General features: G+C 38.5%; 1 protein-coding gene across 1 annotated transcript in view; it reads left to right on the forward strand.

Annotated features, from left to right (window-relative positions):
- The window catches only part of msh3 (mutS homolog 3 (E. coli)), a 41,548-nt gene that overhangs the window by 11,060 nt on the left and 18,424 nt on the right, over positions 1–12,064 (forward strand). Inside the window, exons 13-20 of the mRNA XM_008418214.2 lie at positions 1,803–1,935; positions 3,285–3,472; positions 4,419–4,587; positions 4,764–4,828; positions 7,188–7,304; positions 7,566–7,673; positions 10,010–10,124; positions 10,397–10,554. Coding sequence (XP_008416436.1) covers positions 1,803–1,935; positions 3,285–3,472; positions 4,419–4,587; positions 4,764–4,828; positions 7,188–7,304; positions 7,566–7,673; positions 10,010–10,124; positions 10,397–10,554 — 1,053 coding nt within the window. The remainder of the gene's footprint in view (positions 1–1,802; positions 1,936–3,284; positions 3,473–4,418; positions 4,588–4,763; positions 4,829–7,187; positions 7,305–7,565; positions 7,674–10,009; positions 10,125–10,396; positions 10,555–12,064) is intronic.

Consider the following 12,064-nt stretch of genomic DNA (forward strand, 5'->3'; position numbering starts at 1 on the left):
CATGAATCTAATCCTGATTACACGCAGGCGGATTAATTCCTCGACACGCTGCACATCAGCAAAAGGCACGGATGTTCTGGCCCAAACCGAGACAATGCACCATGACTTTTCGTTCTGAGTACGATGTTCAGGTCACAACTTCTCTAAATCTGCTCCAGTCTGCTTGTTTGGGGCTTTTTAATGCCCACACTCAGATGAACTCTCTGTGCTCTTCAGTGAATTGCTCTAATGGAGTTATTTGAAATTCTATCTAAGTCAATTCTTTGATGTATTTTTACAATGATTTTTTGTTTTATTCTGGAGTGAAATTCTTAACGTCTTCTCTGTCTGTAGAACCTCAGATCTTTTAAAGATGAACAGCTTTTCAGAAGCGGATCGAACGTGAAGAGAAAGGCAGGAAAGCTGAAAATAATATTCTTTTTAGTGAAATTGTGTCATTTATGTTAATTATAATAAAGTAAAAGCCATCTAAAACTATCACCATTTGTCACTTTGAACGGTTGTACAGGAGTGTAATTTTAGGATTGCGTTGGTGTTGCAGTCAAATAAATTCTCCCATCAAAAGGTGACACAACCAGAAATATTAACATTCATTTAAATTTTTGAGATCTTACTTTTTTGTTTCTCTTACCACATCTTCTAAGAAAAAAAAAAAGTGAAGTTACTGGAGCGAGACAACCACATGGAGCTTGATGACTAATTTGCTTTTTAAATAATTTAACCTTTATTAAGAACTGAGAACAAAATTAAATCAACTACCCACTCAGCAGAGTCTGACTGTTCAACTTTACCACTTTTAAAACCAAAATTAATTGCCCACTTACAATTATTATTACTAACTAGATCTCATATCGTCTGACAGATATTTTACTTCATCTTTTACTAACTCAGGTTTCCTGTGTTTTTCTTGTTCGCATTTTGTGATGTTTCTGTCACAAATCTTAATGTGTTTCATTCTCAATATGATTTAGGGTCCAGACTTTGACTGGGCCATTCTAACAGATAAATATGCTTTGATCTAAACATTGTTGCTACTACTGCTCTGGTTTAAGGTAATAGTTTTATATCATGATTTTCTTAATTACGATTGAAAAAAAAAGGCTTTTTTTTAACCTTCCTGAATATGAAAACTGAGAGGTTTGGTTTGAGACAATAAAACATTTCCTTAAAACAGTTTTTTGAAAATCTGCATTTTTACATTTCAAGCTAACAAAGTCAAGATTGGGGATTATTATTTATTTATTTTTAAATTGATTGACACCACTAGTATATTTCATAAACTCAATAGAACACATTAAAGTTTGTGTGACAAAATGTGATAAAATTTAATTAATATTAGTGACTCTGCAAGACGTTTAACTGTAAGAATCCACTCAGTTTCTCTCCTGCTTTCTGCCTGCTTTGCAGAGCTTCCACCTCAGAGTTTTTCCAGTTATGTGAATAAAGCTCAACCTGAGAATTTCCTGCCACATGTGTGAAAAGGAAACTGTAGGCAGAATCTGCAGTATAATTGCTAGGACCTTTTTCTGAGGTGTTCCATGTGACAAAATATGAAAAACTGTAGGAAGTCAGGAGGTTGTTTGGCACTTAAACGCAGCACTGTAGCTGCAATCAGCTGGGTTGCAATTATTCATAAAGAATCCAATCAGCGGCAATCATTTCAATCAGAAAGGATTCAGCTTTTCTAAGAACACATATCTTTTGCTTCTTGCGTAGCTCGAACGTTTCGATGACTTTCAGCCCGTCTTTGTAATTCACACCTCTTTTCTTTCCTCCCGTCTTCTCCTTCCTCTCGCCTGCAGGCGTATAGCAGAAAGACAGGATGCTGTGCAGGAAATGATGGAGTCAGACTCGATAACTCTGAACCCCATCAGAGCTCTGCTGTCACATTTGCCTGATCTGGAGAGAGGCATCTGCAGCATATATCATGGAAAGGTAATCAAAAACACTTAGATGCATATTTTATTTAACTGTGTGTGCTACAAAGCTTTGTCATCCAGAGATGGTTATAAAGTACCTGAAAATATGGTCTGACCCTCTCAAAGATGAAAAACAATTTTCCTCTTCTTCTTCCTCTCATCTCCATTGTTCTGTCTTTTTTTATGGCAGACTTGATCAACAGGAGAGAGCAGTCACCTCACTGTCGCTTTCCTGATTGTCTAACAGAACCTCATCTCCCACCAGACCCCGTCTTAAGAAGTGCCACATGCTTTTCTTCTGTCTCCATATGCGCATTTGTGTGTGTTTGTCTGTGAGGCAGCACACGTGTATTGCTTCGTGCTCATCTTTCTGTCTCCTTCATTTGGGGTTAAAAGAAAACGATCTGATGTCTTCAAACGTGGACACACAGCGAGCACACGGAGCCGGGCCTTAATTGTCATGTTGCCCATCTGCAGATAAATGGGTCTGTGTGTAATGGCCTGTGTCTCAATGGCTCCATTGACATAATGGCAGGGAGGGCATGCCTGTGGTCTTCTGCTGCTCTCTGTTTGTTTTTCATAAAAGTGCAACGTGGGGGCTGCAGACGTGGGGCAGCATTGAAACCGCAGCGAAGCCTTTAGTACCAAAACCCCCGGCGGCGTGACCGTCATTGATGTGAGGCTTCTGACTTGTTGCCATACAGTAATAATATTGGATATGCTCTCTCTCATCAGAGCCATTCCCAGGGAAAAGATTGATTCGTGCTTTATATTAACTTAATTTAATTGCTACGGCAATAATGTTGATGGCAGAAAACAGGGAGCTGCTGTTTTTTAAGGTTGACTGGTTTTATATTTCTCATCATGTGGATTACTGGAACTGTTTGCCTTTAAACACAGTTTAAAGCCTTTATTTTTCCATTTTTGAATGAAAGTTTTGACATGTGAAGGTGCAATATTTTTAATCTTTTAAAGGAACAGCATGATGCAAAAGACTTAACTGACGATAAGTGGGATTAATTCACATTTTTCACATCACTCTTTTCTTTTCCACCATCATCAAGATCATGGCACCTGTCAGGTTTGGGCAAAACAACTGAAAGTCCCTCCAACAAGACAAATTCAATGGAAACCAAATGTTTTGCACTAAAAGACAGAACTCTTTTTTTTATCACTGTCTGACATTAATATTGGTCAGAAATGTTGCAGTTGGATTTCTTCTTCTGATACTGGTGATGTTTGATTAGTTTGATGATATGAAACATTTTAGTGTGATAAAAAAGCAAAAACAGAAGAAATCTTTATTACAACGTACGTCACCACTAAGCTGGTTGTTTTGCTGCCGTTTTCCTCCATGTGTTGCAGTCTTCCACGCAGGAGTTTTTCCTCATCTGCAGCAGTCTTTCTCGCCTTGGGCTGGAACTGCAGGCTCTTCTCCCAGCTGTCCAGGCGCAGATCCGCTCCTCGTTGCTCCGGAGCCTCTTATTGGACACTCCTGACCTGCTGGCTCCGGCCCATGGGTTCCTCAAGGTGCTCAATGAGAAAGCAGCAAAGTAAGTTGAACCTAAGGACAAGAAAACGGGTTTTTATGGAGGAGAAACTGTTCGACTTTTAAATATTTTTCAAAATCACTCAAGAAAAATAAGATTATCTCTATTTATCCATCAAGGCATGTTTTGATGGATAAAGGCGTGAACAGATATTTTTCTATTGCTTGTGTTTATAAACCAAACAAAAGAGGGGTTTTTTGTTTTAATTCATGTAGTATAATTTTATGTTTTTCTTAATCCATCCTAATAAAAAAAAAACTGATTTCAAATCTCTGCATATATTTGTTTTTTTAATTTACATAAATGTTACTTAGACCCTCAAATCTTTTACACATTTTGATCATTTGACATTTTTGTTGACTTCAGGTGTTCTATATAATAGAAATCAGAAGTTTACATACGATGAATAAAAAAAAAACATATTCTTTTTAACTGCCTGAGATTAAATCAGACCAAATTTCTCTTAGGTCAGTTGCAATTTCCAAAGTTATTTCTTTTTGCTAAATACCACAATGATGAGAGAAAAGATTATGTCAGAGATTTATTTAGTAGCGTCTTCAAAATCAGACGTTTATAATGAATATCTGTTTAGACGATGAGGGAAAGCCCAGAATGTGACTGCTGGGTCGGACTCCCTGCTTATGATGACATCCACAATAAAACTCCTGAAATCATGTAATTCCCTTTTTATTTTTCCTTCCCAAAAGTATCAAATGCCATGTTCCCAACCATTTGAACACTTTCTGAAGGTGCTGCTTTAAGCTGATGCTCCGCACTGTTTCTGACAGCTGGCATCGAGTGCCGCAGATAAAGGCATCAGAGTGTTATATATTGACACAAGGATGTTTCTTTTTCTTGTTGTGGTTCAGATTGTCAAACTGTGAACTCAAAGATTGGCAGAGTGAGGTGTTACCAGCAGCTGTCACCTTTAAATTGGCTGTTTCCGCAGGTCGGGGAATAAGACGGAGCTCTTTTCAGATCTGTCTGGCTTCCCGACGCTGCAGGAAAGGATGAGCCAAATCCAGTCTGTCCTCGCTGAAATTCAAGCCCACCGCAAAGAGGTCCGGTTGGTGCTGAAGGCCCCCGCGCTCGATTACGTCACTGTTTCTGGACAGGAGGTACGGCCTGTAGCTGTGTGCGAGTCTGGGAGAGGGGAGGAAAGTGGGAGGAGGTCAGCTGGCTATTTGGGTCGAAGTCCCAGCTGTTTGTGTTTGTCTGATTTGAGCAAAGCTGACGCATTATTTTTATTTGTCCTCTGCTCTGATTTGTCACCGTCCTTCTCTTCTGCTTTCAGTTTCTGATTGAGGTGAAGAACTTGTTGTCAGCAATCGTTCCACCTGACTGGGTCAAAATCAGCAGGTCAGCTCACTTACCAGTGAAACAAACACTTTTTACAGGTTTTCCTTTAGTTTTTCCATTTTAAAATTCCCAACCTAGATACTTGAGTCTCTAGATTATTTTAAATTAATTCTATTCTGGACAAAACCCTGGAAAAAGTTGTACTTAAACCACTTTGGCCTATATCAGGATCAAATTCAAATCTTTTAAAACACACTTTGCAATTTTATTTTAGGTTTTAATGAATATTAAAAACAGCAGAGAAGTATTGATGTTGATTTGGGACATAATCCAGAGCTATATAAGGAACTGAGACGAAAAGAAGATGAAAAATTTAGCTTGTTTGATCTTGAAACAAATCAAATTTAAGGATTCATTAAGAATGGTAATCTTTTTGAAACACGACAAATAAAAGACTTTCAACTTAAGACTTTATTGAGCCCTGAGGGAAATTTGTATTGTTATTCTAAAGTATACCAAATAAATGCAAAAAAGAACATTGGTTTTACAACAGTTTTGTTTTTAGTCTTGTGGTAAGTGCTATAAAAATAATATCCCAGTTCAAACATTTTCCGACGCCCTATTGTCTTCATATTTTCCATTGTTATCAGACAAAGCTAAAGACTGAAGCACTGGACTGGCATATCTTCTGGGATTCTTTGAAATTTTCAGATAGACACAAAAAATTATGTTGAAATAAAATATGTATTAGGTTATTCAAACCCATAATCTGATAGTTAGGAGGACTTAAGCAGATCCGACTCCTATCTGAGAAGCACATGTTGTCATGTCATCTGAAAAAGGAATTAAAAACAAACAAGGAAACAAGCAAATAAATAGCCAAAGTTAGGGATTTATTTTTAACATATTGGTATTGATGCCATAAGTAAAACTGGACCGATATTAAAAACCAATATTTGCAACAACAGAAAATTATTCAAGGCAACAAAATAGCTCTAAACGGGAAATTTGACCGGAATTAAAACAACTAAATAACAGATAAAGTTATGCAATCATCTAGAAATCAGAAGCCTGACATCCAATATTGCTGTGACAGTCCGATTCTGTGTATGTTTGCATAAATAAACATCTTTGCACTGGCATTGCTGTTCACATGGTTCTCGGGAATGGTTTGCTTAGCATCCAGAGGCGAGCTGTTTGCAAAGCTCCTCTCAGCATCAATTCGTTTCACCCACACAGCCGCACCTTGAATCATCACGTTTTGCTGCAGGAAAAGTTGGTTGTTGTCGAACTCTTTTCTTTTCCTCGTGAGGCGACTGGATTCCCGAAAGGTTTGCAAGATAGCAACCAGAAAAAAGGAATCCATGCGTCTCTGCTTCTGGCCTTATCTCTGTGTTTGTTCAAATCGATGTCTTTGCTTGCTGATGTTCCATATTTACACTTTGAACATCAGCTCAATATCAGCTGGGTGGAAAGTAAATGCTCATTGTTGTTGCTGCAGTTTCTTTTCTGAAGCCTGAAGACTATTTACGTTCTAACCCTTTCTTTTTAAAACAAAAATGGTCATTTTTAAAATTTTGCCAAAAACGCTGGTAGTGTCTTGTAAAAATTTTAATAGTATTTATGTTGTACATGTTTAGTAACTTTTATTTTGTTGGAAAATTATGATATAGACTAACACTGACTCGTTCATAATTGTGAATTGAAAGGAAAAGAAGAACATAAAAAATCTGAAACGGTTGCTCTGCATTTCTATTCAACCCCCTTTACTCTGAAGCCTGTAAATAAAACCCACTGCAGCAGTCAGCATACTGAAAATTGGAAAGGTTAAAATGGATAGTTAAGAACTAGAGTTTGGTAGTAAGTAGTTACGTTCACTCAATTACATTTACTATCATTTAGTAACTTTCTGGAAAAATGTACTTGTAGTACATTTTTCCAGATGTACTACATCTGGAAAAATGTAGTACCTAAAAGCTTAGGTATTTTTCCTAAGCTACTTTTTACTTGAGTAACTTTATTAGGAAGTACCGTTACTGTTATTTGAGTGAAATTTTTGGATACTCTACTCATGGTGAGGAGCTTCACTGAATGAAGAAAAAACATGTTCTAAACAAAAAAAAGTCACATAAATATTTACAGTTTTTGTTAAAGTAACAGTTAGGGTTACGTTTTAAATCGGAAGAAACTGATTTGGAGAAATTCTTTTGTTATTTTGTAGTTATGTTATATTAATCATTTTTATTGAGGTCTTTAAAATACCAACATTTTTACATACGTTTATATTTTGGTCCATCTGATGATATAATTTCTAAATATTGAAGAACACACATGTTAAAAAGCTCTGAGGTATCAAGATCCAGTCGTTTTATTACTGAAGAAGGACTTTAATGCTTGTTCTCCTCCTCTTCCTCTGCAGCACGAAGACTGTCAGCAGGTATCACTCTCCTCTCCTGGTTGAACGCTACAAGAAGCTGCAGCAGCTCCGAGAGCAGCTGCTGCTGGACTGCCAGAGGGAGTGGACCCGATTTCTGGAGTACGACAGAGGCAACTCCACACACACACACACACACACACGCGCAAACACACACAGTTCTTATCAGGAATTCAAATAAAAAACTGTTAAAACTCATAACAAGTCTGCGGTTCAGAGGTATGCGTCCACAGCTCTCTGCCTGCCAGAATTGGTCTGTTTAAGTCAAGCACCCTGTCAGAGCCGTCTGCTCTGAAACCTGTATTCACTAAGCTTAATTTACACTTGAAAATAATTTTTTCCTCTCTCTTTCTCTCTCTGTAGTCAGTTTGGGGAGCACTACCACACCATGAAAAGAGCTATTAGTCACCTAGCAACCACGGACTGCCTCCTTTCATTGGCTGAGGTGGCCAAAGAAGGGAATTATTGCAGGTGATTTCCTCTTATGCTGACCATAAATATTGATGCATGTGCTGGAGCATATATTTTGTGTGTGTGTTTGGGTATTGTTTATATTTCTCTGTGTGGATACGTGTGTGTATGAGTGTGTGTGTGGTGGTGGGGGTCGTCCTCTGTCGTGTCCTATAGACTCCGACAGGCTGTATGTGGGTGTATGCACCGGGCTGAGCACTGTGCTCTGCCAGAACACCAACATCTCTCCCACTCACTCACACACAACCATCTTTATAGTGTCTATTTCTGCACGTTAGATTTCAGCTTTTTCCTCCATCCACATCGTAGCACTGAATGCGTTCCTTCATGCAGCTTCCTTTTAACCTCAGCTCACTTAAAATTTCTCACTTTGGCTGTTTTAAATGTTGCATTCAGCTGTAAAAGCTGAAAGCCTGTGCTTGGAGAGTTCTGGAGCGGAAACAGAAAGATGCATCTGCAAGCCTGTCAAAGAGGATCAAGCCTCATGGGTGGGGAAAAGGAAGACATCTCATGAGACAACCCAACTTTTCACAGAGCATAAAGCTCTTACTTCACCGCTCCGTCTGTGTTTTGACCCTGAGCTATGGTTATAAGATCCTGACCAGAACATCCTGCATTCAAGTGGCTGAAATGAACTTTCGGTGTATGGTGGCTGAAATAAGCCTTAGGCTGTGTTCACACAGAACTATGCACAAATCCAATTTGTTTTTTGTTTTTTTTGCTAAAATCCATGTTTTTGCCTTGTCATTCATGCTGCTTATTGAAACCGACTACAATCAGACTGTGTAGTGTGAACGGCTTGCGTCCCCAAAACTGATGTCACTCAAAGATGCAATGTTTAAGGAAGTAATAATGATGGAGCTGTTTATATATGATTTTAAAGTTGATTCAGGGAGCCACCACTCCCTGAATAAATCGCAAGATCATTACAAGATCAAAGGAAGCTAATAAAAAGAAAGCACAACTAATAGAAGCGGCCTTTTGTGGAGCATTGACTGCAACTTCAGTGGGGAAGTCTGTTTGGATGTGTAGTCAGAGCCAGAAGTGGTGGGATTGTGATTTGATTCGCTCCAGTGACACAGACTTCTTTTATAATGTCACAGTCATTTTCAGCCATTGTTTACGTCCTGATTTAACACGACTGGCTTCCTATGGTGCAAAATCATGATGCATGTATCACATAAATGACATAAAACCCGGATAAAATGTGACATGATTGTTCAGCTCGCAGACTCTTTGAAAACAATCAGGTACACATCAGATTCACTGCAACATATTAAAGTGGAATTGACTGGATTTTTTGGGGGGGATGAAATAATTAAAATTGTGCCATTCAGACTGCAGTGAAAAAGCCAGATGTGGGTCGCATTTGCCTTAGAGGAGGAGCTTTGTTATTCTGGTGTAAAGTTGTTTGCTGCTGTGCATCAAAAGGAGTCAGGTGAGATAGTTCTGTTATTTTGGAATGATGCCTTCTGGATCATTTCCTTTTGAAGGTTTGAAGGTTTTCCAGTCATGTTCCACTGGGAATAGACAGTAAACCAAGACAACACCAAAGAAATTAGAAATCTGTGCTGGACTGGAAGCACCTGGCAGCACCCTCTCCTCCTCAGAATGAGCAGGAGAGGGATGTTTCAGTCCTGATCCCCGTCCAGGATAACTTGGAAAAATGGATGGATGGATCTAAGCTCCAATTTCAAAATTAGACATAAAATTGTCATTTTCCTTTTTTCTACATTCATATTTATCTTTTTTCTCTTTCAAAAAAGTCCCATTGAATCATTTTCAATCCCAGCAGTTAAAACCTCTGCTGCTCACTCTGTTGTTTAGATGTCAGTATTTTCAGAGATGTCACTGTCAGAATTATTTGCATCCCTACTGTTAATACTTTGTACAACCCATTTGCAAACAGGACAGCACTTTCTCTTCTGTTACATCTCACATGGTTGGTTTATCATTATGTTGATAGATTGTCTAGATTCCTTGCTCCTCTTTCAGGGTCTCTTCTCCACGCTTTAGAAAATCCTTCATCTTGATCTGAAGCTGTTTCACTTCTTTTCCTTTTTTTGTATGTGCTCCCAATTTTCTTTATCCACTCAACTACTTAAAAGGATAAAAATTAAGAATCAGTGGTCCTTTTTATTTTGATTTCAGATTTAGGGCATCTGTTGTTGTTTTTTAAAATATTTGTACAGCTTTTACAAATTCACCAGCTCCTAAACTACAAACTGCCACTATTTTGCAACCCTAACAAGCAAACTTTGGTTAGAAATGAACATCATGTCTGAGTTTTGTTTCTACTGTGTGTTCACGTCTCTCACTGACTTCTCTCTATTCAGGCCAAAGGTGTGTGAAAATAATCACCAGATAATGATCACTGATGGCAGACATCCTGCGATAGATTTATTGATGGGAGAGCACAGCCAGTATGTTCCCAACCACACCATATTACAGGTACAAACACACACGCACATGCACATATTCAAATAACTCTGAGACAAAGAGCTTTGCACGACACACGCTCACACACACGCATACCCACACACTGACTTCCTCGCTCGGTGCTCGAGTGGGTGTAGGTTAATCTTGCAACAGAAGCACAAGGCTGTGGGAAGAGGAGCCAAGCTTTTTCAGTCCACCCACCTCCTCAGCTGTGCATGCAAGCATGCAAATATCTCATTCTAGTCACAGTTGGTGTCTTCTTCTCCTCTTTCTGTTTGTTTTAGCGTGACGGCAAGAGGACTATGATAATCACAGGGCCCAATATGGGGGGCAAGAGCTCCTACATCCGCCAGGTCGCCCTTATCTGCGTTATGGCCCAGATAGGCTCGTACGTCCCGGCGCGTGAGGCCTGTCTGGGCGTACTGGACGGTATTTACACCAGGTACGGCCACAAGCTCACACACATTTAGGTCTCATTCCTGCATTGAGTTATTACAAGCCAGAAATTACTAACTTGAAAGAAACTCCCTGATTTCTTAACATGTAGCAAATCACTCATAACTGAGAAAAAATACTACAAAAGATTATTGCATATTTGTCTATAAAAAATAGATAAATTCTGTGGAAAGACCCTATCCGCATGCTCCAACATCTTGACTTAGTAAAATATTCCCATACCGACTTGCAAAAGTTCCTCGGCTTTATGTAATCCTAAAGATTTTGATTCATAGTTAGTTTTTTACTGCATCCCATTAGTGTAAACTATTCTTGTGTTGATTTGGTTGTAAGCTTGGACACCAGTCAGCTTTCTAGGTGTCAGCTGACCGGTGTCTGGTACTGTTCATGTTTTGACCCACGGTTACTTGTATAGACCCAGTTCTGCCTCACTGAACTTTTATTGCACCATTACAACCTGCATTTTAACCATAAGAAAATGTTGGATGAACATACAAATAACATTTCTTATTTTTGCTCACAATCATGACAGCAACGCTGATTCCGATTCCGATTCCAGCTAGGTTTTTGTCCAGTTATATATTTTTATTCATCTGTTTTTTATTAAATACTCCCCCCCCAGCTCTCTCCCTTTTTTTGTCTGTGTGTTTTTACTTTTACCAGTTGCTTTATTTGTTGTCCACTTCCCTTGGATCTCTTTGTATGTGTGATTTATTTCAGTTGTTGCTGACGTGTGGTGTATATTTTATTCCACTAGAAGTATCTAATCTAAGGAAAACGTCGACGTCTTCCTCAACTCCCCTGCTCTATATGCGATGCTGTCGAATGTGTTTTTATTCCTTTCTTCCTGACTGATGCCTTTGTTAGATGAGATTAGTTTGATCCTTTGCAACCTCTCTGCAATGACTTTGTGTATGCAGATGAGCAGATGTCAAACACAGACTCACTATAATTGATTGTAAGTGTGAACACATGAAAATTGAATGGTGAAATTGAATGGAGAGATACTGCTGCACATGCTGTGGGTTTCATTTTCCTGTGTGGTTGAATCTCTGATAGAGCGTTGGGTTTGTTTCAGTGCATTTGATGCTTGATTAGATCAAAAAAAACTGTAGAAATTTGAGGTTAACTTGTTCTTTCTCAGGTTCTCCGAGGATTAATGAGCAGTTTTGCTGTGAGGTAAAGATGTGTTTTAATAAATGCTGCTGGAGACCTTTACCATGGAGATTGCACTTGAATTATATATACGTAATTCAAGTAGTTAACAGTTCATTTATTGAGGGTTCCTACACAAGTCTAGAAAAGCATGGGATTTAATTTCAGTATTTTCCAAGTCTGGAGGAGAATGGAAAACGAAAATAAAAGTATAAAACAATTATTTCCTGTTTTTATCCAAATAACACTATTGGATTCTACACAAACTTCAGTCAGGTTTAAGCCCAGAAGACCTTTTGTAAATATGTGACTTATAGTTTTGATTTCCGTTTGTTTTATTT

This window comes from Poecilia reticulata, linkage group LG9 (genome assembly GCF_000633615.1).
Source record: "Poecilia reticulata strain Guanapo linkage group LG9, Guppy_female_1.0+MT, whole genome shotgun sequence".
NCBI classification, from domain to species: domain Eukaryota; kingdom Metazoa; phylum Chordata; class Actinopteri; order Cyprinodontiformes; family Poeciliidae; genus Poecilia; species Poecilia reticulata.